A 27,342-nucleotide genomic window follows, 5' to 3' on the forward strand; every position below is an offset into this window, starting at 1 on the left:
GATTTGCAGGGTTGGCTTCCGGATTTATGGAGTGACAAAAAGCTGCTGAACAGCTTGGAAGGCTCGCAGGTGTAAATCAGTTTTTGACAACTACAAAACACCGGACAGCAAACTGAGAAGACACTATGACGCATGTGTGAATGGACAAACATCCGGATTTACAACATCATCCGCTTCTATTGTTTCATTAAAATACTTTTTATCATTATGTCCTGTACTTATCCAAAAAATGTCCACAAAAATTTTGCCTCGGTTTTCATACACTGTCTCGGTTTTTGTACAATATTGCACTTAAACTAGCCCGTTTGCCCTGTGCTGTATCATTCCACGAAACTGAGTGTCGGAGCAAAGCTCCCCATGCATTGCTGTCCGTACATTTTTTTAATCGAGTGGAGCTGCAAAATAACCCGCCATGGGGGCAAAGAAGTTGCAAGTGCCAGCAATTTGATAAAAACACGACTGGATTTGATTGCATTTGATCTCGAAGTCCACATAAATTATAAACGCATTCTCCGCATGTACAATCCAAATTTAATTCTTCTCTAACATTATGTTGATGGGCCTAGTGGTTAGCATGTTGGCCACACAGTCAGGAGATTGGGAAGATCTGCTTTCGAATCTCCGTTGGTGGTCGATCGCATGGCATTAGAAACAATAGATGCCAGCATGATGCATCTGGCATGCACGTACCCGCTGCAAAAATGATGGACAAAGCCGGCGTGGTTTTTCATTGACACACCTGCACACAATGCACAGCTCTCACGCACAGGCGAAGGGACACAAAAGACGGCCATCGCTTTCAGCATAGCGAGCTACTGAGCTAAAGAGTCAAGCCATAAACCTGCCGCTCTCATACGTATTGGGAGGAGAAGTTTTTCCCACCATGTCATGTCTGTGACTGACGTTCATTCGGAAGTGTGCTTGAGGCGGGGTATCAGCAGCTACTGTCCAGACTGTGCAGCCGTGGCTGATGCAAGTGGATGCAGTGCAAGTCATCAGAGTAAGGCAAGGACAAAAAAAAATCATTTAAAAAGCAGTTAGCAGGCTGAAAAAGTGTGGATACCCCTGCTCTGTAAAATGTATTTTTTGTTCATTTTTGTGGGTGTCTGGAATGGATCCATCGGAATTAGATTATTTCCTATGGGAAAAATGGCCTTGGGTCTTTGTACATTTCGGTTTTCATCAGACCTTTAGCAGCAAATTAATGACAAAAAGAGAGGTTCCAGTGTCAAATGTTTCTGTCAATTTGTTTGTTTATTATTACTGATGACAAACTCCACAAATTCTTTCCTACTTTTTTAAACTTTTAGAAGATTGGTAACCTAGTTAAACACAGGAAGTGAATGGAGTATCAGTACCTGCTGATCTGCTTCTCCCTTCTTGTTTTCGGTCAAGTGTAAACATCAGTGTAACACTGTCTAGTATGTTTGAACTAAAGCAACCATCACCATGATATGGCTATTTTCTGGAGAAACAGCAAGATGAGCCTGCTATTCCAACCGTGTCGCTCAGGCCTTTGCATTTTCGGTACTTAGTGCTATCTTGCTATGTGCTACCATGCAAACTAATTGCATGTTAGTATTTTGGCTATTTTAGTCATGTCTAAATGCATAAATACATACATGGGAAGATGTAGGAACACTATAGGATAGTCTCTGCATTTTTTATCCTAGCATGCTAACTGTTAGCATGGTAGCATTTTTGCTAATTCACTCATGTCTCCATGATAAATTGCAGTATACATGGCATTGCTTGCTAGCATGGCACAACATGCTACCAAACACCATGCCAGACCATAGCATGGTGTGAGGACACTATACAACTGCCAGGACACTTTTGGTACTGAGTGCTATCTTGCTCGGTGTTAACATTTTAGCTAATATACCCATGTCTAAATGCAAACACATACATGGCATGATGTAGGGACACTATAGAACAGCCTTTGCACTTTCGGTACAGAGTGCTCTCTTGCTTGGTGCTAACATAGTAACTGTTAGCATGTTAGCTAATTTTCATATGTATATAGAGCAATGGTGTGATGTAAGGACACTATAGAAGTGCCTTGGCACTTTCGGTACATATTGCTATGTTGCTAGGTGTGAAGGCCTTGCTAGCCAACCAGTTAAACAGTTCCCAAAAGGAGATGACAGAAGCAGGTCTATCTTCTTGAGCTTTTATAGGATTTTGTGAAACTGTAATACGATACAGAACTTACATCAGAATGGCACAACTGTTGGCTACATGTAAATTTTAGTTAACAACAGGAAAAAAAATAAAGCTACATAGCTACATACAAAAGAAAAAGCTAGCTTAGCCTACTAGGGCTACACCAGCTACCATTACACAGGACTGCTTCATATTAAAAAACACAGACTGCACTTACAGATGTTGCTTTAGCTGTAGGACCAAGGAAAGACAGGGTAGTGGAACTGGAAACCGAAAATGAAGAGCAGGAGTGGAAATGTTCACTGAGATATGAACAGACTACTGACAAGTCACGTTAATGTAATGTTTAGAAACAATGGAAAAGACCCATATGTACAATAATGAGCATTGCTTAATACGTCCACAAGGGGGTGCTATTACACAAAAAACATAGGCTCTGCTAAGGAGACTGAACACTAGGTGTTAGCATGCTTACTGTTAGAATGTTAGCATTTTAGATAACTTCTTCATGTTAACATGCAAATATAGACATAGCATGATATAGGGACACTATAGGACAGCCTTGGCACTGTTGATGCTAGCATGCTAACTGTTAGCATGTTAGCATTTTAGCTAATTTAAAAAAAAAATTATAGGACATTCGTACTTAGTACTATCTTGCTAGGTGCTAGCATGCTCACTGTTTGCGTATTACCATTTTAGCTAATTTATTAATTTCTACATGCATTTCCACAATTACAGACATGGCATGATGTAGGGACACGATAGAACTGCCTTGGCAATTTCAGTACTTAGTAGTATCTTGCTAGGTGCTACCATGGTAACAGTTAACATGTTAGCATTTTGGCTATTTTACTCATGTCTTAAGTCATATATATACATGGCACGATGTAGGAACACTATAGGACAGTCTTGGCACTTTTGATGGTAGCATGTTAACTGTTACCATGTTAACATTTTTACCTCATATGGCATAACGTAAGGACACCGTAGAACTGTCTTGGGACTTTGGTACATAGTGCTATCTTGCTCGGTGCTAGCATGCTAGCATTTTAGCTGATCTAAATTATACATGGCATGATGTAGGAGCATGCTAGTAAACACCGGGCCAGAGGTTCACAACACAGGGCATGCCCGTCAAAATTTCCCCCAGGACTTTTCTACATGACCTTTATTGCTGACAAACACAAAGTCCTGGTCAAAACAACGAAATAAGAAAAGAAATACATAAAAAATACATGTAAGGATAGGTGAAAAACAAAAGTGGAAATGCCATTACTAATTGTAGCCTGTTGAACACACAGTGTACCATCAGTTCCCTTTTAGTAACTGAGTAGAGTAGAGAGTGATTGTGTTATTTACAGAACAAAGGTGACAAGATGGGCTGTTCACACCTGAGTTAGGATATTAGTTCAAAATTAATCCAGCCAATCCAGCCAAATGGCTGGGCTGTGGGACTTCTACTGTTAAAGGCTGTGGTCTTCAACTTTTTTTTTTTTTTTTTTCAGAGAAGAAGAGAAAAGGAAACAGGGGGGGTGCGGGGATGAGAGGGGGACAAAAAAAAAAAAGAGACAAGGGACAAGGACAACAGCAGCAACAACAACAATTGTGACAACAAGAACAGAACAACATAAACATACAGAACGACATCAGCAAATAAATGTCTGTGACAACTATAAAGACGAACAAGGACTGAAGGACAAAGGACAAAACAATATCAACAACCACAATGATAACGCTGTCAATGACAATCACACATAATAGCAGTCATGAAATGATGAATTATGATAGTGATCACAATGACAATACTGCATTGAAACAGTCACACATAATAGTAGTCATGAAATGATGAACTATGATAGTGATCACAATGACAATACTGCATTGAAACAGTCACACATAATTGTAGTAATGAAAATGATTATCCATGATAGTGAACAGAATGATAATTACTGTAATGCACATCATTGTAAAAAAAAAAAAAAAAAAAACTATAGTCATACTGCTGATATCACCGTCGCTGTAATAAAACCAACAACATAATAACACCCTGGTTAACTCAGTGAGTAATGTGGGGAAGTACGTATGTACTGTGAGTGTGCATATGTACAGGTATCTCTGTATGTGGGGAAGACTTCATATATATAAAGGTGCAAGAATGTGTGGGCGTGTAATTGTCACTGAGAATGCATGAAAGGAAAGGGGCCGCCTTCCACCTCCCAGAGAGCCCCGCCCCAAATAGCCAGGCCGAGCCCCCGCCGTCAGAAGGCCACCAGGCCCACAGGGGCAGGCAGCACAAAGATCAGTGCCCCAAGAGCCAGCCCAGAGAGCCCTCCCCCCCGGGAAGACCAGCAAGGGGCCGAAGAGAGGTAATCCCAGCCAAGGACAGGGCGCCAGCGGGCCGGAAGACTGCCAACCCCCGAGACCAGCGAAAGATCACACCCCACAAAGGCAGACGAGTACCGGGCGCCACAAACCGACAGGCCCAGAGACGCCCCCACAACCGGAAAGAAGCCCGCCCGCGCCGGAAGCGCCAATCCCCGCCCCCCGCCACCCCCACCCCCAGGGAGCGGAGCCCGGCCCTCCCCGGGCCAACCCCCGCCCGACCCCCGACACAGGGCCGCCCCACCCAGGGATGCAGGAGGCACACCCTCCACCCACCCAGCGGAGGCACGGGCGACAGAGATGTATCACCCAGCACTCGACCCCACGGAGCAAACCCCTGTATGCCCCCCTCCCCAATAAATAACTAAAATAAATAAATAAATAAATAAAAGTACACACACGCACGCACATACACACTCCTACGCACCCACACGCACGCACATATACAGTACACACCCCTACGCCCCCACGCACACGCGCATACACACTCCAACGCCCTCAAGCGCGCACACCCACGCACGCACACACACACGCGCGCGCACACACACACACGCACGCACGCACGCACACACACAGTGGTCGACTGCCCAACACCCGGAAGCCTCACCCTATCCCCGTTGGTAACCCAAGGAGCAGCAGAGCTGGGGGCCCCGGGGTCCCAGACATACAATCCAGAACCCAGGCGCGGAGAGCACGGACCGCCGGGGAGTAGGAAGACACCAGGCCACACCCTCCCAACGGTAGGACGCCGCCAGCAAGGCAGACAGGGGAGCCAGCAAGGAGGAAAGCGGGAAACCGAGCAGGCGGACGGGAAAACGGGCGAGCAGCCAGGCGAACCACCACACAGCGGCAACCGACACCCGCGGGCCAGCAAACCCCGAAGAGGGAGCGGGAGCACCGCACCCCAAGCCGCAGGGAGGCCAAGCACCAGAGCCGAGAAGGCGAGACCAGCAGCAGACCAGCCGACGGACCCCACAAACCACCAGAAGCCAGACCAGCCACATGCCACCAGAGCCGACAGCGCACCACCCGCGCACCGGAGCCCCACCCCCGACAAGCCCGCAGACAGACCGGGGGAGGCGAGGACACAGACAGCGGCCCAGCAGAGCACAAAGCGCAACGGCGACAAACGCTCAAGCGCCCGGCAGAGCACAACCCCCCCCCAGCGGGCCCGGCCCCAGGGCACCCGCCCCTCCATCCCCACCCCGCCACCCAGGCCCACAGTACCCGCAAGCATGACCAAGCCCCAACCCACCAGCCGGCCCGGCGCCCCAGCAGCCGCCACAGCGCGGCAACCACCAGCCCCCGCGGCGGCACACGGGCCACCCGCAGCACCAGCACCGCCCCCCAGAGACCGCCGAACCCGCCCTAAGAGCGCAGAGGCGCCCGCAGCATGTGTCAATCCAGGGGAAGCACCGCAAGCCGCCCCACCCCCCCCACCCCCAGGCGCGAGCCCCGGCATCAACAGGCCCCAGAGGGCCACCCCAGGGGAGGGTAGGCGAACCAGACATAGGCATCCCACAGGCCAGGCCACCCCGGGCGAGCCACCGCGACGGCCAGGCCCCCGGCCACCCCGTCGACCCTGGCGGGCAGGCGCCGCGGTGCACGAGGCACCCCAATCCAGCCCGCCCCACTCGTGTATGTAATAAGGTGTGATTGTATCTATAATGCAATTAAATAAATAAATAAATAAATACAATAAAATAAAAGAGGACAGCTACTAAAAGCTGGTCTCTGTGACCCTGATGGGTGTATCTGTGTGCATGTATATGGGGTGTATGTGGATGATAGCTAATGATGCAATTAAAATCGGGGGACAGCTGCCGCTCGGAGGGTCCCTCACCTGACCAGCCCCCCCAAACCCTAAGTGTCTACTCTGCGATTAAAATTGGGGGGCAACAGGTCAGTGGCACGGCAGGAGCAGAGGAGCCCCCAAGGCAGCTCCCCACCCCAGCCACACCCGACCGTAGGCCACCCCCAAAGTCCTATATATATGTGAGGTGGTGCAGTGGCACAGGAAGGACGGGGGCCCAACACCCCAACGCCGCCCAAACCGAGCAGGGGGGGGACCAAGGACACATGACCGACCGGCCACCCACCACAGCCCAGGCTCGGGCGAGCCACAGGCCGCAGGTCACACCACAGGCCCTACCCGACCCGCCAGGACGCCCAGTCCGGCCCACCCAACCCCCCAGAGGCGATACCCCCAGCGCCCCCCAACACCGGAGCCCCACCGGAGGTAGCGTCCACAGCGCCACCCCCAAACCGCCAAACACCACGGACCAGCCACACGCCCCAAGGCAGATCCGACCGGCACCAGGACAGCGGGAACCGCGCCCACGTGCCTCCCGCATACCACCACGGCCGGCAAGGGAGCAACACCACGACGACCACAAGAGCGGTCTTCAACTTTTGATCAGCTGATGAACAGCCTATTTGACTTGTTTGCAATAAATTGCTTACTCAAAAATGTTTTTGTCTCAGTCCCAGCTCTACTGTAGAACCTCCTCAAGATCTAACAGTGCAAAATTTTCAGATTGGTCTTAAATTTGATGAGTAGTGTAGATTTTTAACAGCGGTTTCTATAACCCATTTCACGTGTTAAGTTACTCAAATGAAGACTAACATGAAATAATGTCAGACACCAAACCACCCTGGCATTTAGCTCAAAGGCACACTCATCTTAAAAAGAAAAACAACATAGTTTCCTTAAAGAGCGTATTTATGATGCTGTACCACAGTCGAAAAATCACAAGAAATTCAAAAGAGGCTGAGCATAAAAAGTCCTATGAAATAATTGAAAGGGAAAAAAAAATCAAAAGAGAGTGAACCATCAAAGCAAAATTCACATAAATGACAGCAATTTGCATCTGGTTCATCCAGAAAGGAGCCTTATTTGCGAGTGTCTGTGTTTATGTGTTTGGGTGTGTGAAGGCATAAATCTCATTAAAGTTTATCTCCCGGGTTTGTGACCCCCACCAACTTCAAAACGGTACTCTTTGTTTGCCCACCTGACCCCAGCCTCACCTCTAAATCCTACCTGAGTGCCCCCCCCCTGCACCGCTACCATCCATCAGCATGTAGTGGTGTAATCTGTGTGTACTCCTGCAAGCAGATGGCTTTGCACGCCCCGAGCGAACACAAGAACATCAGACTTGACATTAATATTCATGACTCTGACACATTTGAGTCATAGAGAAGAATCTCTCTCCACTTAGACACAGGAATGATACACATTTCATGGTAGAGGACGGGGAGGGAACTGGGTTGCAAAAACAAAAAAGCGATCTTCAAAGTTGCGTGAAAACTCTGAACTTTCTCCCAGCATGACGTCACACTGGATCTCAATCAGTACCCCCCTCATATTCCAGCAAGCATCTTAGTGTATCTTCTCAAGGGAAAACACCATAGAAATGAGAGGTGGATATACTTTAGAGTAGTCAGTGTACAGCTTACATGGCAGCGTAGCTTTACTGCCCACTAAAAATAAGCCAACACACACACAGGACATGGAATTCACCAGAGCTTCCTACGTTGTTACTGGAACCCTCTTCCACTCCTCCATGATGACATCACTGGTGGAGCTGGTGGATGTTAGACACCTAATCACTAACCACTTGTGTTGACAGTGATGGCTGTCTGTTGAGTGACCTTCAGTTGATAGTAAATCAACACTGCGGTACGAGCGGTACACTGACTACTCTAAAGCAGGGGTTTTTAACCGGTCACATCCCGGGACCCACGTTTTCCTGTCATTAAGTGGTGACCCACTATTATCGTGGTCAAAGCAAGCTTAAATTGTGTTTTTATTTAAAAATAGACTTAAAAACGGACGCATGTCATCAAAAAACATTTAATTACATATGGAGAATGTATTTTAGAGCAGTGATCCCCAACCCCTGGGCCGGGCCGTGGGTCATTTGGTACCGGGCCGTACAGAAAAAAAAAAAAAATTTGTTGATGATGTTTTATTTTGAAAAGTGTCCGGATTCTCTCTGTTACATCCGTCTCACTTGACGCATGTCCATTGTGTGTGTGCTAACTTTCTCTCTACTGTTGCTGTATTTTTACCATTTTTCTTTTACCTCATATTTGGTGTCAAATGCTGATACTATGTGGGAATCCATAAAGGTAAGTTTTGATGACTTATTGAGTGCTAATGTGCACATTTGTCTCAAGTAAGTTCATGCTAGCGCCTTTACCACACACGTCAAACAGCGATGTAATCATCTCTCTGGAAAAACTCCAGACTTGAACTGGTGGATAGTGGGTCGGCATTCATTTTGTGCTTTTAATGTGATGTTATTCATGTCTTAGTTTTACACAATACATAATAAATCTCCCGTCCGCGGGAGATTTGTGGGAACACAAGCCGGTCCGTGGGTCAAAAAAGGTTGAGGACCACTGTTTTAGAGCACATTATTGAGACGAGGAAGGCCAACTACAAAAAAAAAATGGGCCACTGATAAATTTAGAGTGACAGTCCGTCTTTGTAAGAAGGAGTTTGCTTAACACCGAGGCAGCTCAAGTCTAGTCTACCACATCAACGCAAAGCACCCTGTCGCAAGTGCAGCCACAGCTAACGTTTAGCAGCGAAGACATGAACAATTTAGTGAGCCATAGCAAAGCTCTTCACAGAACTATACACAAAGAGAACATCCCGTGTCTGCCATTGACCACGATACAAGCCACCGTGCAGGACTACAGTCACTACACTGACGACCCAAATCAGCAAGATGTAATATGGCGAAAAGAACAACTAACTTACGATTTTGGTGGAGGATTTACCCAACTGTGTTGCTAGAACCGGAGATCACTGGACTTCAGTTGGTTCGTTCGGTGTTCAGAAAAGTGTCCTTACTGTTTTTTGATGTGTTAACTTTAGTGCTTTATATGGACCTGATATTTTATTTTATTCTGAAGTTCTAATTATTCGGAAGTTGGTAAAAGATCACACCAATATCCCCCCCTAGTGATCGAAACTAAAGGTTGCAGCCAGCACTCGGGACAGTCTCGAATACAGTGGAAAATAAACGGCTAGGACTGTATCAGTTCAAGTCTATTAAAAACAATAAATTACTTCGTAAAGCCACTTTTGTTGTTGTCTATCAATATTTAGATCTGCCACAATAATGTAACGAATTTAAATGAAAATACCGCAAGGCAGAGGTGGGAGCAAGTCAGTGTTTTGCAAGTCGCCAAGTAAGTCTCATGTCTTTAATCTCAACTCTGGAGTCAAGTCTTAGGTCAAGACAAGACAGGTCGCGTCATGTCAGCAGTCACAGGCTTGAAATTTTCGAGTCCTTACAAACAAAGAAAATGCCATTTTTAACAATGTAACAATCGATTCGATTTCACAAATACAATGAATGCATTTTGAATTGTTTTATTTTTTCAATAAAATAAAACCAGTGTGACAAGATTTTGTCACAGAAAAAGAGTGCTGACATAGAATTTAAGATTTATGTAATCCACACCATCGTTGTTTGTTCTTAAACCTGACTGGATGTTAATAGATGCATTCAATGACGCACATTCAAAGGGAAAATGTGTTGTCTTGCTGGAAATGACAATATAGGATCACTTTAGCTGAATACTTTGAATGGGGACACATTTTACTCAACACATTACCTTAAGTATTTTCAAGTCATCAGACTATAGTCAGAGTCAAGGCCCGAGTCACTGATGTCAAAGTCCAAGTCGCATTGTGAGTCTTTAATAATATTGTCAAGTAAAGTCCAAAGTCATCAAAATGATGACTCGAGTCTGACTCAAGTCCACACCTCTGCTTCAAGGTGAGGGGTTTTCATTTTTAAGCGCGATTGAAAAAGAGATTAATTTGATCAATCAATTACATAATTAGTCATAATTAATTAATCTCTTTTTTTAATCTCTTGAAAGACAACACTATCATTTTTGTATAGAAAAAAGAAAAAGATGCCAATCAAAACTGTGTTTCCCTAAATATTTATATTTAATTAAAAAATATAGACTTCAGACTATCAGACATTAAATATTTTAATATATTTTTTGACTTGTCGTCTACAACCCAGCCAGAATGGGTCCGTGACCCACTTTTGTGTCCCGACCCATCAGTTGAGAAATGACTGCTCTAAAGTAGATCCAAATGTCATTCCCACAGCATTGTCACTTGAGAAAATGTCAAAAAAATGGCTCTTCAAATATGATGTCTCACTTTTGTGAGATATTGCACTTGAAAATATTGCGTATAAAGTTAGTTGTTATCATACCAACATGGTTCTAGTAAAATTGACACACACAGATTAGATTTTGCAGCGAGTCTAATCCGAAAAGCAGTCCGTCTTTTATATGAAACATACATGTTACATAAGGATAGAGAGTTTATTTTAGCATTTTAGTCATTGTGCGGTATTTTCTTTCAACTATTTGCACTTGATTTTACTTCTATACAGCACTATGGTCAACTACGGTTGTTTTAAATGTGCCACCTGTATATGAATCAACTTAAATTGAATTGAAAACAAGAAAAATAGACCGTAAACTGCAGTTACTGTGGCAGCGGACAGATAAGCAGCATGTCTCTTATCCAATGTGTAACTAAATGTTTCGCATTAGTCAATATTAATCTACCCTTGCACAATAGCCTGAACCCCAAGGTTTTGCACGCTGTGCTGGAGAAGATCGAAACATGTCGCCAAACAGTGTGGCGTGCACAGCGCCACCATTAGTTACTCTGAAGCCCAGATGGGCTGGGTCCCCACGGTGGAACTTGTACCCACAGCAGCACATAGTGATTGATAGGGACCGTTCGTGATGTGCTGATCATCTAGTGGGGTCTGTCAGCCGCAATATTGCAGCAAATGTCCCGGACATGCTGCCACGGGATGGCGCGGCATCTGTGGCCTTCCTTTTAACAGTGAGGGATTAGGTGAGCACAGTGGAGAGAGCGGGGTCGTGCACAAACACACATAAACACACACACACACACACACACACACAAAAATAAAATCTCTCCAGCATATTTTGTTCAGGGTGACCCGCTTTCACCTTGAACGGCGGAAAAAACTGATGATGTATTAGGAATGTGACAACGGCTGCCACATTTTATGTCCACTTTCACCTGATGAATCATTGATGCTTTTGGCTGAACAGCCACACTTCACTTCAACCTCCATGAACGCAACATCCATGATTTTTATGATTTAATTAGCCTTTCATGAATGTTTCTGACAGTATTTATACTCCTGTGTTTATCATAGTATTTATTGTTATGTATGTTTTTATATTCATTTCTTTCTTTCTTTTTTCCAGCTTTGTATTTATTTATTTATGTTTTAACACTACATTTTTTTGCTGCATTTCCTTTTTTCCATCACTACATAAGCTACCCATTTGATACACATTCTAGAAATGAGACATGAAAACGGGTAGGATTAAATAGCATCTGCTTCTGTTACTGCTGCTGCCTACAAAACTACTTCACTATTCCTCATCCGTGCAATGAATGTTAGGGAAACTGTAGTTCTGTGCAATACTTTAATGCAATACGTTGTTTATAGTGTGTTTTGCACTTTTATTGAGCTGGTTTTCTATTGAGCTTTGCACTTTTTATTACTGTTTGTACTGAAACAAGAGAAGCCTTTTTTAGTCTCGTTGTACGTTGTATAATGACAATAAAGGTATTCTATTCTATTCTTCCTACTCCTTTCAGTCATGTTGAACTGTGCAAGTGTAATCATGTGATGTTCTTTAATGTAACAAATAATCAAAACAAATAATACGCTGACCACTATCGTTGTGACTCCCCCTCAACTTTCTGCTTTAGCTCTGAGTGTTTTTTTGGGTGGCGGGGGCTGTGATACACAAATCTGATTTAGGATGCAACATTAGGCTACCAGCCAATCTTCTCATCTCCTGCAGAGCACTTTCTCCAAGGCCTGCTGCTGCTGCTGCTGCTGCTGCTTCAGACTGTTCGGCTATCAAATATTCAATATAGGTTTATTTCCCAAAGGCTGGTTTCTCTTCCCAAATTGCTGCAGTTTCAGAATTATTGAACACTCTTGATAGGTATAGAAGCAATCTGTGCTTTCACCCTTTTCAAATACGGGGAGCACAGATTCCCACTGCCATATGTATTTAATATGGATAGATTCTTTAGCCGCACGGTGGTCTAGTGGTTAGCATGTTGGCCACACACTCAGGATATCAGGAAGACCTGGGTTCAAATCGCCATTGGGCATCTTTGTGTGGAGTTTGTTCTCCCCGCGTGTGTGTGGGTTTTCTTCGGGTACTCAGGTTTCCTCCCACATTCCAAAAACATGCATGTTAGGTTAATTGGCGACTCTAAATTGTCCATAGGTATGAATGTGAGTGTGAAAAGGTTGTCAATTCACGACTGAGGTTTTTTTTGTTTTGTTTTTTTAACTTAAGGCATTGAGTGTGATTCCGGTGCAATTGTTTTTCTGAAAAATACACATGTTATATGTTGTTATATAAAATCCCCATACGTCTGACTGACTTGGAATTTCTCCCACAGCTGAATGCTCCCTGCAATCTCCCACTGTAACTTTAGGCCGAATTACTACGAAATTCGGCCTAAAATTCGGCCTAAAAAAACGTCACTTCCTGTTGTACGGAAAGGACGCTCACGGAAAAGCTCCGTCCGCTATTACCGGAGTTTTAAACTTTTGCGACCTTGGTGAATACAGTTCGTGATCACAACTTGTGATTACAACTCTGCAAGTGAGTGCTGAGACTTCTGCCTCAACTTGGACCCGCGAGTGGACTAAACTCACCAAAAGAGACAATCAGGTGGAGCCGACAGCCGTTACAAGCAAGCTATCATGCTAGCCGCGGTTTGAAGCCTGATTTCAATAACAGGATAACATTTGGAGTTTTCCTGTGCAGCTTTTTCGGCCCACGAGGACTGGTGGGACTTTGGTGAGATACTGGTGAGAGATAAACTCGCCGTTATAACGAAGATTATTCACCGAAGGCATTGCACCACAAGTCAACGGCTAACTGACGGCGTTACCTAGCAACAGTAACAATGTCAAAGGCTCGAGGGAGAAGAAGCGCAACAAGCGGTGGCTCTAGTAGTTCTGGTCGAAGTACTCCAGATTCAGTCATATATACGGATGTCGAACAGATTCCTGAGACAACTGGAGGTGCTCACCTATTACCACAACCGCCGCCGAGACCTTACAAGGATGACACAGTTAACCAGTTGACACACCTGAGTGGAAATACAGACAAAGCAACAGCGACAGCCTTGCAGAAGGTTAAACACCGCGCAAACAAGCAAGAAAGAAGTTCAATGGAAAAGAGTGAGTATACTATGGCGAAAACCATGGAGGATTATGGAAAACAGATGCAGCAACTTGTGGAGAATTCCAACTCCCTGCATCAACTAATTTACAGTTTGATAGAGACTACCAACGCCATACAAAGAGAAATGCAAGGTCTGAGAGTGGAGAATAAAAAATTACAGGAAAGTTATGATGCACTGGGAGCCACTCTCAAAAAAGAACGTGAAGAAAAGGATAAAATCATTGAGAAGCTGAAAAACACCATAGATGATATGGATCAGAACACACGAATGAATGACGTGGTCGTGACGGGACTTCGAATTAAACCAAGGTCCTATGCCAGAGCAGTGGCGAATACTGAAGAACCAGACGAAAGGGATGTCGCCTCAACAGAGCAACAAGTTGTTGATTTTTTGCAATCGAAGGAGGTGGATGTAGACATCCAATCTATTGATACTTGCATCCCACTGTATGGGAGGAACCGCACTACACCCGTCATCATCGTCAAATTCACCAACAGGAAATACAAGGTTGCCCTGCTGAAACAGGGAAAGAAGCTGAAAGGAACAAATGTCTACATGAATGACCACCTGACCAAGCGCAATGCTGAGATTGCGAAGAAAGCACGTGATCTGAGGAAGCAAGGAAAGATTCAAGGAACATGGAGTGCAAACTGCAAAATCTTCATCAAAGCAAATGGAGGACCAGAGGCCAGAGTTCTTGCTGTCAAAGACATCAAGGACCTAGAAAGATATTGAGGTCTCCCAACATGGAGGAAAACAGCTTTAATATGCTACAAGAAGATCTACAATTGGACACTTTTCACTTTACAGATCACAAACAATTGGATATGGAAAAAGACATTGATCCAGACTCAAATTTTTTCTCTCACATTACAAACGACTGCCGTTATTATACGGAGGAGCAATACAACAACAGTTTCATCAACGACGACAAGTTATCCATCATACACATAAACAGCAGAAGCTTGAACGCAAACTTTACTAATATTAAACAATATTTGAATCAATTCAAAGAACCTTTCAAAGTTATAGCAATCTCAGAAACTTGGATTAATGCTAACAAAGGAATGGACTTCGAGCTGGAAGGATATGAAATGACGTGTGCAAACAGGAACAATGCAAATGGAGGAGGTGTGGCCTTATACGTGGACAAACATTTGAACTACAAAATGGTAAAGAATATGTCATTTGTCATTGATAACATTTTAGAATGTATAACAATTGAAATCTGTAAAGAAAAAAGCAAAAATGTGTTAATAAGTTGTGTGTACAGAACTCCAAAGTCAAAGATTGGAATGTTTGAGGATTGGATTAAGACAACGTTTACAGACATAGGTCAGAAAACTATTTTCATATGTGGAGACTTCAATATTGACCTCTTGAACTCACACAAGTGCAAGGAAACAGATGACTTTATAAATACAATGTATAGCTTGAGTTTATATCCTAAAATCATTAGACCAAGTAGAATAACAGACCACTGTGCCACCCTCATCGATAATATATTCACCAATGACTTTGATAACAACACCATCAGTGGCCTGCTAATTAGTGACATCAGTGATCATCTTCCAGTGTTTACAATCTACAATGAACATTATAAGAAAAAACAGGCGGAGGCAAAAAAGACTTTTCAAAGATTGCGTACAGAGGACAACATCCGTGCCTTCAAGATAGGTCTAGAAGAACAAAGTTGGGAGAGTGTCTACAGTGCAACAGATGTGGACGAGGCATATGACAGCTTCCTTGGTACTTATATGGAGCTCTACGATAAGAACTGTCCCTGGCAAGAAAAGCCCAAGAAGCAAAAGAAAAACCAGCAGCCATGGATGACAAAAGGACTAAAAAACGCCTGTAAGAAGAAGAACACATTATACAGGACATTTATCATTCAACAGACTAAAGAAGCAGAACAAAAGTATAAGACATACAAAAACAAGTTGACAACTATCTTGAGAGTGTGTAAGAGGGAATATTATAGTCACGTACTAAATAAGAACAAAAATAACATGAGAGCAACTTGGGGCATCTTAAATAGTATTATAAAGAACAACGTTAAGAAAGCAGACTATCCTCCCTATTTCATGGTTGGAAACACTTACAGGAATGACATGAATGCGGTAGCTGAAATGTTTAATGAATATTTTGTAAATATTGGACAAAAACTGGAAGAGGAAATTCCAAAACAAGACACAATTGATGAAGGGATTGATATTATCGATAGGAATCTTAATTCTATGTTTCTCACTGCTGTAACCAAAAAGGAGATCACTGACATTGTTAACCATTTTAAGGCAAAAACATCAACTGATTGTCATGGAATCGAAATGGAAACAATTAAAAGGGTCATCAATGAGATCGCAGACCCGTTAACATATATTAGTAACTTATCATTTCAGACTGGAATATTTCCAAGCAAAATGAAAACAGCCAAGGTGGTTCCAATTTTCAAAAAAGGAGACAAACACCAATTTACAAATTATCGACCAGTTTCCTTGTTACCACAATTCTCGAAAATTGTGGAGAAGCTATTTAATAATAGGTTGGACAAATTTATTAATAAGAATGAATTATTGGCAAGTAGTCAATATGGTTACAGAGCCAACATTTCAACTTCTATGGCACTGATGGAAATCACGGAGGAAATCACTACTGCCATAGACAACAGAAGATGCGCAGCTGCAGTATTCATGGATCTGACAAAAGCTTTCGATACAATTAATCACACTATTTTAATTTCAAAATTAGAAAGGTACGGAATTAGAGGTTTAGTCTTAAATTGGGTTAAAAGCTACCTAGCAAAGAGGAAACAATTTGTAAAGCTAGGAGAATATACATCTGGGAGTCTACACAATACGTGTGGAGTACCACAGGGGTCCATACTGGGACCAAAACTGTTTAACTTGTACATTAACGACATTTGCAAAGTAACTAACAACTTAAAATTGGTCTTATTCGCCGATGATACCACTGCTTTCTGTTCTGGTGAAAGCACACAAGAACTCATTAAAAAGGTCAAGGATGAAATGGTCATATTAAAGTCATGGTTTGACAAGAATAGATTATCTCTGAATTTAAGTAAAACTAAAATAATGCTATTTGGTAATAGTAGAAAGGACACGTACGACCAAATACAAATTAATGGAACGGATATTGAAAAAGTGGAAGAATATAAATTCCTTGGGGTTATAATAGATGAAAAAATGAGTTGGAAATCTCATATTAAATATATACAACAAAAGGTGGCGAGAAATATCTCTATATTGAATAAAGCAAAATATCTTCTTGATCAAAAATCACTCCACACTCTGTATTGTTCCTTAGTATTTCCATATCTAACGTATTGTGTGGAGATATGGGGAAATAATTACAAAAGCAATCTTCACTCACTCACTGTACTGCAAAAAAGATCTGTGAGGATAATTCATAATGCCAAGTATAGAGAACATACAAACCCTTTATTTTTAAAATCACAGATATTAAAATTCGCAGATTTAGTACACCTTCAAACCGCTAGAATAATGTATAAAGTTAATAATAACTCGTTACCCAAAAATCTAATCAAGTATTTCTCAATCAGAGAGGAGAAATATGATCTTAGAGGAAAATTAAACCTAAAACATTTATATGCGAGAACAACGCTGAAAACCCACAGCATTTCCGTGTGTGGAATTAAATTATGGAACGGATTGAGTAAAGAACTCAAACAATGTACAGAGATGAGCAAATTCAAAAAACAATACAAGCAGTTGATGTTTGCCAAATACAAGGCAGAAGAGTCCTGATTGTTCTGTCAGGTTTGTTATTTTATTTTATTTATTTTATTTTATTTTCTATTTTATTTTATTTTATTTTATTTTTTATTTATTTAATTAAATTTTATTTGTTATTTATTTATTTCTATTTATTTATTTATTTTTTTTTTATATAATTTTCTTTGTTGTGTTTAAAAAAAAAAAAAAAAAAAAGCTTTGTTCTTATTTATTTATTTATTTATTTAGTATTGTCATCATTATTATTATTATGAATGTTCTCTCTTTTTTTGGGGGGAGGGTTATCTCACCGTTATCTATTATGTGTTATCCTGACTATCACTGAAAACATGACATGGAATCCAGGAAGTGAACTACATGTACTGTACTAGATGTAGAATGGATGGGGGGTAGGATTAAATAAGCTTTGCTTCTTCCTACTCCTTTTGGACATGTGGAACTGTGAAAAAATGATTCACGAGATGTATTCCATTGTAACCTTCATGTTCAAATAAACTAAACCAAACCAAACCAAATTTGTCGCGTACTGTTCATAGACCGATCAAAAGTTTAAGAGCGTACCTAAAAAAAAAAAAAAAATAAAAAAAATTAAATGTTCAAAAAAGAACTTAGGAATGAGTAGCTACACGATTCTTGTTAATCACCTCAAAAATTTGTTTGGGCACCAGTGTTTCCAGGAGGCTAGTGGGAATGTTGCTCGAGGTGGTGAAGATGGCTTTAGGGAGGGCATCCACTGTGTAGAACTGATGTCCATTTTTGTAAACTTCCTTTGCCATCCATCCCCAAATGTTCTCAGTTAGATTTAGATCAGGGGAACACACAGGATGGTCCAAAAGAGTGAGCTTATTCCTCTGGAAGAAGTCCTTTGTCAGGCAGGCATTGTGAACTGCAGCGCTGTCCTGTTGAAAAAGCCAGTCATTACCACACAGACGAGTGCCTTCAGTCATGAGGGATGCCCCCTGCAACATCTCCACATAGCCAGCTGCCGTTTGACGCCCCTGCACAACCTGAAGCTCCATTGTTCCATTGAAAGAAAAAGCACTCGAGATCATGATGGACCCCCCTCCACTGTGCCGTGTAGAAAACATCTCAGGTGGGATCTCCTTGTCATGCCAGTATCGTTGGAAGCCATCAGGACCATCAAGGTTACATTCTTTCTCATCGCAGAATAAAACTTTCTTGCACCTTTCAATGTCCCATTTTTTTCGTTCTCTCATGCAAATTCCAAATAGGCAATTTTGTGGCATTGAAGGAGATGAGGCCTTTGAAGACATTTTTTGTTCTTAAGTCAGGGTGTAACCCACCTCTCAGCTGGGATAGGCTCCAGCATACCCCGTGACCCTAATGAGGATAAGCGGCACAGAAGATAGATGGATGGAAAACCCTTCTCTCGCAGATGCTATCTGATGGTTATGATGGTTATTGTTGTTTTTTTTAGCTATGGTCTTTTTGGTCAGCTGATGAACAGCCTATTTCACTTTAACGCTTGTTTACTCTTCTTTTTTTTGTCTCATTCCCATTTCTTATTTTTACATTTTGAAGCTCCTTAAGACCCAACAGTGAGCCAACTGGTTTTAAAATTGTGATCAGGAGTGTATTAGCTTGTGTTCACCTTGCTGCAAGTTTTGAGGCAGACATACTTTTGCGTCTCACAACACAAATACGGTGTGTTCAAGGACCCCCAATCTCAACACTTGACAAAAAAACATTATCATTGACGCATAAAGACATAAGCATGTAAAACCGATGAGCTTTCTAACAATGGGACATTTATTCTGCATATTTTACTTGTATTATCACATATTTATAAACTACTACTGACTTTGGTGAATGAATTGTGTTTTCATCTGAAAAAAAGGCAGTTTTCAGAGAACATAAGACATTTGAACAAAAATCTGCAAATCTGTGAATGTTGAATTGAGAATTACAAACAAACAATAGCAAATGATGCGTTGTTTCACTACCACTCTCACTACTTCAAACTTATTTCGGCAGCATTCACAGTCCTCCAATGTCCGCACTGTAACGCTATGATACAGGAACAGGTGAGGCGCAGAGCTCGTAATTTCCAACGGTAGATACAATGAAACAAATGTTTGTTGGCATCCATTTCTCACTAAAATGGGGAGGCTGAGGTCCCCGCCAGCAGTATTTCACACGACAGGAGGATTAGATCTTGTCGCTGCAGGCTAGCATTTATTTCGAGTCCGACTGTATAGCTTGACAGTTTTAGAACTCAGTTTTGGAGGGGGAATAACCCAAACCAGGAAATGTCGTGGGACTGTGGGATTGTGTAGTGCAGGATCCACTCAGGAAGGTACATTAGTCAATTCCACATGCTTGAGCTTCTTTCATAATAACATACACAAAATACACCATTAGCATGGTCTTCCAGCCATGCAGCAACAACCTATCACGAGCATCATGTGTCACTGGCAGGTACACTAGAATACCAGAAGGACATTTTGAGTCTATAAATCGTATTTATCTCATCAAAGAATGTAAATAGGAATGAATTAGTTTCAACAGAAAAACAACATTTTCAAAAAGCTCTTTGTTCTACGGCATCGCTCAGGTGGTTGGCGTGATTGTCTAGGGCAGGTGTGTCTAAAATGCCCACGGCTGTTTTTTTACTGGCCCATGGCACATTCTAAAAATAGAATTTAACAAGAAAACTTTAAAAACAGAGGAAAAATCAGCAGTAATTTTACAAGAATAAAGTCAAAATATTAAGAGGAAAAAGTTGTAATCTAACGAGAAAAAGTCCTAATTTTCTCATAATGAGAATAATGTCACAATATTATGAGGAAAAATAAATTTTTAGTAACATTAAATTAAAATATTTTACCACGTACTCCGGCTTCTTTCCACATTTCAAAAAAATGCATGTTTGGTTAACTGGTGACTAAAAATTGTCCATAGGTATGAATGTGAGTGTGAATGGTTGTTTGTCTATATGTGCCCTGCGATTGGCTGGTGACCAGTCCAGGGTGTACTCCGCCTCTCGCTCAAAGTCAGCTGGGATAGGTTCCAGCATACCCCCACAACCCTAGTGAGGACAATATAAAAAAAAGGAATGAATGTTATTTTTTTAAAGTTACAATTATGAGGGGAAAAAACCCAAAATAAAGTTGTATTTTTTTTTTTTAATAGGTTGGGAAGAAGTTGGAATATTATCAGAATTAAGTGAAAATATTATCGGAATAAAATCATAATATTATGAGAAGAACATTTAAGAAGATTATTTAAGAAAAAAAGTTGAAATATTTGGTAAATTAAAAAAAAGAACAATGGAGAAAAAAAAGCAGCAAAGAGCAAAATTCATACTAATAACAGGCTTTTCACTTATATCACAAAGCTGAGACACAGTTTTTCTTTAAATATATATACATATATATAGCTTCTTAGCATATCTACATGTGTTGCTTTCCAAAATATCAAAGTGGCCCTTGCATCCTTTCATTTTTCACTAAGTAACCCTTGTTGTAAAAAGTTTGGACACCCCTGGTTTCGTTAGAAAAGGCCTGTACAAGGGAAAGAGCATTTACCAGTACCATTCTGAAGGCTGAAATTAACGTGAAATTCAAAGTGGTAACAGCATGTCATGTATTTATACATTATCCACTGTTTCTGTCAGGTTTTTACTCCTGTATTTATTTACGTATGTAATATTTTTTCTTATTCATTCAAACAAAATGTTTGAAATAAAGTAATCGATGTTTATGACTCAAAAAATCGAAAAAAAAAAACGTGAGTCTCCCAGGAAGGGCGGGTTCACGAGCAAGTGGTGCAAAAACTTAATTAGTTCCACATCCGAGTGTACTGCATTACTGATGGAAATCTAGGATATAAAAGGACACACCAACAAACTGCTCACAAGACACCTACCATTCCCTTACCCAACACTCTCTGCAACTGAGCAAATAAGACACCCACAGCTACTATTTGTAAAAACTTGACGCCCATGGTATTCTTTGAAATATGTGAAATTCCCCTTTGTGGAATCTTAAATATTCATACAATTACCACATCAGTCAGCTCAGACAATCAATACCAAGTGACACTTAGAACAGCAGGGTGTCTTTGTCTTGTTTTCTTGTCTAACAGACTTGAAAAATGGCTCGGAGGACACGGGCATGACAAACTGCAGGGGTAAATAAACGCTGCCCGAGTGTACGCTAACTGTCTTCATGAGCACATGACAGCATGAATGACTGAAGACCTCTATGAACACTGATATGCATTTCTTTATACTGCGAGTAGAAGGGTGTTAGTGATTCATAGTGTAGCAGCAAGCATCTGAGAGGGCGGAAAGGCAAATGTATGCAATGTTCTGGTTTGTGTTCCACTTGTTATGCTGTGTGCTGGTTATTTTTTTTTACGTTACTTTATTTTCTCTGCTAATTTTTGGTTTTCTGTCGATAATTCTTTCTCGGTTTCCGCTTCCTTTTAGACCCTAGGTCCGCAAAAGCTTTTCATTTGGTCTACCAAACATCAGCAAATAATGTAAACCAGGTGGCACAGCTGTTTGTTTTTTTTTAATTTTTATTGGCACGCGACATACGGAAAGTTATACGGAAAGTGGTAATTTTACAATAATAATGTCAAAATATGAGGAAAAATAAAGTCATTTTAGTAGGATAGAGTTGGAAAAATGTTTTCTTGTTAAAGTCAGAACATTATGACATTAAAAAAACAAAATAAAGTTGTAATTTTTGGAAAAAATCCCTGGACAAAAAGGTATAAGATTATGAGAATAAAGTCAGAATATTATGAGAAGAACATTTACAAAGGTTATTTAAGAACAAAATTGAAATTTTAATAATTAAAAAAAAACAGCAGCATAGCAAAAATGGGGAAAAAGAAAAAAACAACGGAGTTCACACTAATACACTTTTTCACCTATATCACAAAGCTGAGAAGCAGTTTTTCATGAAATATATGTAACTTTTTAGCATATGTACAGGTGTTGCTTTCCAAAAATATCAAAGTGGCAAAGTTGCATCCTTTCATTTTTCACTATGTGGCTCTCTGAGAAAGTTTGAACACTCCTGGTTGGTGTAAACCGTTCCGTCTAACTAGAGAAGTGCTTGTTAATGCAGTAGTTCCTCTGCTCTGCAGGGGGCAACAGCAACTAGACTACAAAATATGTATATACCGGAAATGCAGTCGTCATTGTCATTGCAGTACACCACTCTCCTGCAGAAGGCGGAGTTTCCCATTCGCACCTGTGTCTGGTTACTCATTTGGCCTTCTTAAGCACGGCAGCAGGAATCCACCTTTGCCAGATTGTACCCTCATGCTCCACACACTCACCGCTCAGCCCGGCCTCGTGTCACTTGTTACCCTGACCCTGCTTTCTGGCTTTTATTCTAGTGTGGTATTGCGTGTATCTGCCCGCCTGTTTTTCAGCGGTGTATTTTTTTTTGTTCAGCTAAGGTTACTGTTCCTGCTCGTGTTTTTGTCAGCAGTGTTTTTTCGTTTCTGCCTTGTCACCTGTCTCCTAGTTTAGTAGTGTATCTTGGTTAGTACTTTTTGTCAGTGGCATTGCCATCTTCTTTTGTTGAACTTTTTGCCCTCTGCGAGGACACTTTTCCTTAATAAACATTTTGTTTTTTGGGAACGGATTTCGTCTCTGCATCGCGGGTTCCAGAACCAACTCACAGCGTTCCGTAACAGCGATGCTACTTATCTTTCTTTGATACATCTTTGTTTTCTGTTTTTCGCCAAGTTGCCATTATGGACGACGTATATCGATCTAACGTTGTTTAAAATGTACTGTAATCAATCGATTGCATCGATAGGAAATAAAGCATTGGATTAAGCATGGCAGGCTTTATATGGATGGGTTTTTTTTTCAGTACTTTTAATGATTTTAAACCTTAGTCGATTCAGTCTGGCTGTCTTTGACGTCAGACAACAAAACGTTGCATGGCGGATGGCAGAGGACGAGCCGGCGAGCGAGAAATAATTAAGCCACCATTGCGGTCCAGTGTGTGGAAACACTTTGGCTTTTGCAAAGAGGGAGATGTCCTAAATAAGTCATATGTAAAGGTCAAGTAAAATACCACGGCAACACGACAAATCTCTCCAACCACCTACTAAGGCACGTGTCAAACTCGTGCCCTGGAGGGCCGAGACGCTGCAGGTTTTCTCTCCAACCAGTTTCTTCAGCAGGTGATTTAATTGATGAGCTCCTTCCCTCAAACTGAAGGTGTTGATCATTAAAATCACCTGCTTGAGTGACTGGCTGGAAAGAAAACCTGCAGTGTCTCGGCCCTCCATGGCACGAGTTTGACATCCCTGTACTAAGGCGTCATGGGATTTCACACAACGCACCTCCTGCAGTAGCAAGTAGCAGGTAAACCTACTGTTAATTCAACCTGAAGAGATGTTGGTTGAGCTTTATTTTGATATTAATAATGTATATTTATATTGGAAAACAAAAGCAGAAGTAGCAAGTAAACTGCAGACTGTTGAAATGTTGGTTGCACTTACTGTACTTTTATTGAAAATGTATTGAGTATTGAAAAGAAGAGCAGAAAAGGTTAACCTCCTGTTAATTCAACCTGAAGTGTTGGTTGCACTTCATTCAAATAAAATGTGAATGCATTTGCCATTAATTGTTGTTTACTTGTTTGCTTATATCCAAAATTAATTTATACTTGATTTCCTTACAAAAAACAACAAGAATCTAGGAAACTTCACCTGTACTATCCAGGTATTTATTTCAGTCATAGTGGTTGAATTTTTGGGTAAAATTTACTGAATCGATTTAAAGATACTGAATCGTTTCGGATCGTATCCTTCTTGATGAATCAATATTGTCCTTGAATCGTATCGTTACACCCCTGCTTTACATGAAATACCGCTGCCATGCGCATAATCTGTGTTCATCTTGCTGGTATACTAAAACAGCTTTGTTTAACAACACATAGTTCAATGTTAGTGGGATGTGTGACAGCCATATCAAATAAAAACATTGAAAATGTGGTTTCTCATGTCAGGTGAACATAATGGGCCGGCGCTTGTCATTTTTGAAACTTCATTATGTAGCTGAGTAGCCCTGCTATGACCTGATTACTGGCGAGAGGCGGGTCCAGGAGGCGCACCTGTAGCGGATTTGCAATTCGGCTTTTTTTAAGCCGCAGCTGCAGAACGAGGATGCGGGGTTCATTTTTAGCACATGGCAATGACGCCACATGCTCTCGGCTTCCTTCTAGGACTTCTCCGTGTTTACAAGCTCCAGAGTTGGCATCCATAGATTCTTTATTCTTTTTGCAGTTTGTGCCATTCATGCTGCATTATATTCTATTTTTGTTTTATGTGCTGTGCCTATTGTGAAGACTTTATTGAAAAGATAATATTTTTTCTTCCTGTGAACTATTTTTGTTGTTGCATCTTGAGTTCCACCTTTTTTACACACCGTAAAATATGCGTAGCCAGGCTTACATGATGGAGATGTTTTCACTGTCAAGAACACGTGGATGGAAGGCGTCATGCTGTCATTTCATATCCCAGAAATCAGTGGGGTATGAGGATTTGCTGTGGATGGTTTTCCACAAACTGATGTTTATGAACGCAAGCTCATTCACTCACTTGACGTTCAGAGCGAGTGAAGGCAGCGCTTAAGTGGAATGAATGAAAAGAAAAACGAGGCCGGACAAAATGAACCTAAAAAGCAAAATAGCCAATTTCACAGAGCATGCATTCTCTGTACAAATTCATTAGCTACACTTGTAGGTTACAACTTCCATTACAACGTTGATTACAAAGACAATTCAGCTCAGTTTTGCTGATCAGAAACTGAGAAGTATTTATTGGACTACGTTTTTAGCATTGAGGTTTATAAAACATGGACCATTCTCCAAGTTGTAATGCTTCCCCTCCTGAACCGCTGCACACGAAAAGGTGAAAATTTGTCAAAACATGCACCCTTACTGTGTTGCCTGTGCTATTAATTTTCTTGACAAATGCACCACATGCTGCTGTTAAGTTTAACCCTATAAATCAGGCTGAATTGAAATTTCTCACACAGCTCAATGCGCTGTGCAAAACACCTGCTGTAACTTTAGGGCGTCCAGCCCAATCACCACAAAATTTGGTACACATCTTTAGGGGACTGACAAGCACAAGTGTGTACAAGTTGAGCAAGAATGGTTGAAAAACATGGCTGCCATCAATCAAAATACCATCGCAGGAGCATAGGCAGGACATAGCAACTAATTTCCCATAAGTCATTGACCATTTGTCTAATAATTATAAAACTTTGAAGATATCTGTATTACATGTATGCAAGCATGTCCTCCAAAATATTTACGCATAGGCTGTATCACAAAGGTCATTTACAGTCATGTGACACCTTAGGGTGTCCTAATTTTTTCACATGACTGTATGTTTGCTGAGATTTCTGTCAAAATGGACACCGCAGACATCACAAGCAAAGGTCAGTGAGGCCCAGCAGGGTAAAGTGTTCTGATGCACCTTACCGAAACACAGTAACGAAAAAACCTCAACAATGAGCGCTGCTCTTTAATGCTAACTTACCTCCTTTTCGCCGCAGATATTGCTGATGATGGAGTTGGAGGCCGGACTAGCAGAGGGACCAAGGACTGCCACCACCCCTTTGGACATGATTTGGCACACTAAAAGAACAAAAAATGAAGGATGTTAAACATTCAAGAAGCTTCTACATCTTGATGGTCCTCCGGGTACAAACGAGTTCCGTTCCAAGACTGTTGTTAGGATTGGAATATTTTACACTCTGTTTTGGATAAGTAGTGCAACATATTTGCGCTTGTTCATAACAGAAAGATAACGCACAATCACAAGACCTTTCACATTGAAGAAATGCACCCTGTTTTATAATTATCTCACGCCCAGTTTCTTTATGCGTCATCTTCCTATCACCGGGCTGAGTGTCGAGCCAAGACTGATGGAAACCAGGTCAGACCAATACACCAACAAACGGTTAATGGGAAGCTGTCAGATCAAATCGCAGAAGACACCGGCCCTCGTCAGCTAGAAAACCACTCCGAGCCACGGTTTGTACTTCCGAGCCGCCTCTATTTTTTTTAGGTTTTGTTGATGGTAGTAATGTCATAATACTCGGAAAAGACTAATCTACAGTTACGGTTTTTCCAAATCGTTATCACCTCCTAATACAAACTACAGTTAAACCTACGTTTTAAAAATAATAGCTATGAAAAGGTTATCTGTATTAGTCTTGAGAAGCAGGAAGGAAGTTATCGGTATTGGCTTGAAGAAAATATACTGTGCATCCCTCGTTGGGATCAAAAGAGCAGCCAGTATTGGTAGTGTGACTCCTCCCTCTTAGCTTTTCATGTTCATTTTCACTTCCATGGTGATGGCTTTCCTTTTCTTTGGCGAACTGCCGCTTGGGAGACATATTTGTGAAATACAAACACGTGGAAGGTGGGTCCACTGTGGCTTTTGAGAAAAGCTGAATTTTTCCCCATTTTGCTTCTAAATGATCTAAAGAAAAATGATTGGATTTAAACAAAAGTACAAAAACTAAACAAAGGCAACCATATTTAAAAAAAAAAAAAAAAAAAAAAAAAATTGGCCATAGCCTTTTGCTTTTTTATGTATTTATTGAGATTTCTCCGGGTACTCCGGCTTCCTCCGACATTCCAAAAACATGCATGTTAGGTTATTTGGCATTCATAGGTATGAATGTGAGTG

The 27,342-nt window shown here is 41.5% G+C and overlaps 1 protein-coding gene across 4 annotated transcripts in view; it reads right to left on the bottom strand.

Annotated features, from left to right (window-relative positions):
* grik4 (glutamate receptor, ionotropic, kainate 4) overlaps positions 1 to 27,342 on the bottom strand; it is a 418,260-nt gene that overhangs the window by 157,518 nt on the left and 233,400 nt on the right. For all 4 annotated transcript variants that reach the window (XM_054795183.1, XM_054795185.1, XM_054795184.1 and 1 more), the window contains one exon: positions 26,185 to 26,282. In XM_054795183.1, coding sequence (XP_054651158.1) covers positions 26,185 to 26,282 — 98 coding nt within the window. The remainder of the gene's footprint in view (positions 1 to 26,184; positions 26,283 to 27,342) is intronic.

The sequence above is a fragment of the Dunckerocampus dactyliophorus genome, chromosome 12 (assembly GCF_027744805.1).
Source record: "Dunckerocampus dactyliophorus isolate RoL2022-P2 chromosome 12, RoL_Ddac_1.1, whole genome shotgun sequence".
Lineage (NCBI taxonomy): Eukaryota > Metazoa > Chordata > Actinopteri > Syngnathiformes > Syngnathidae > Dunckerocampus > Dunckerocampus dactyliophorus.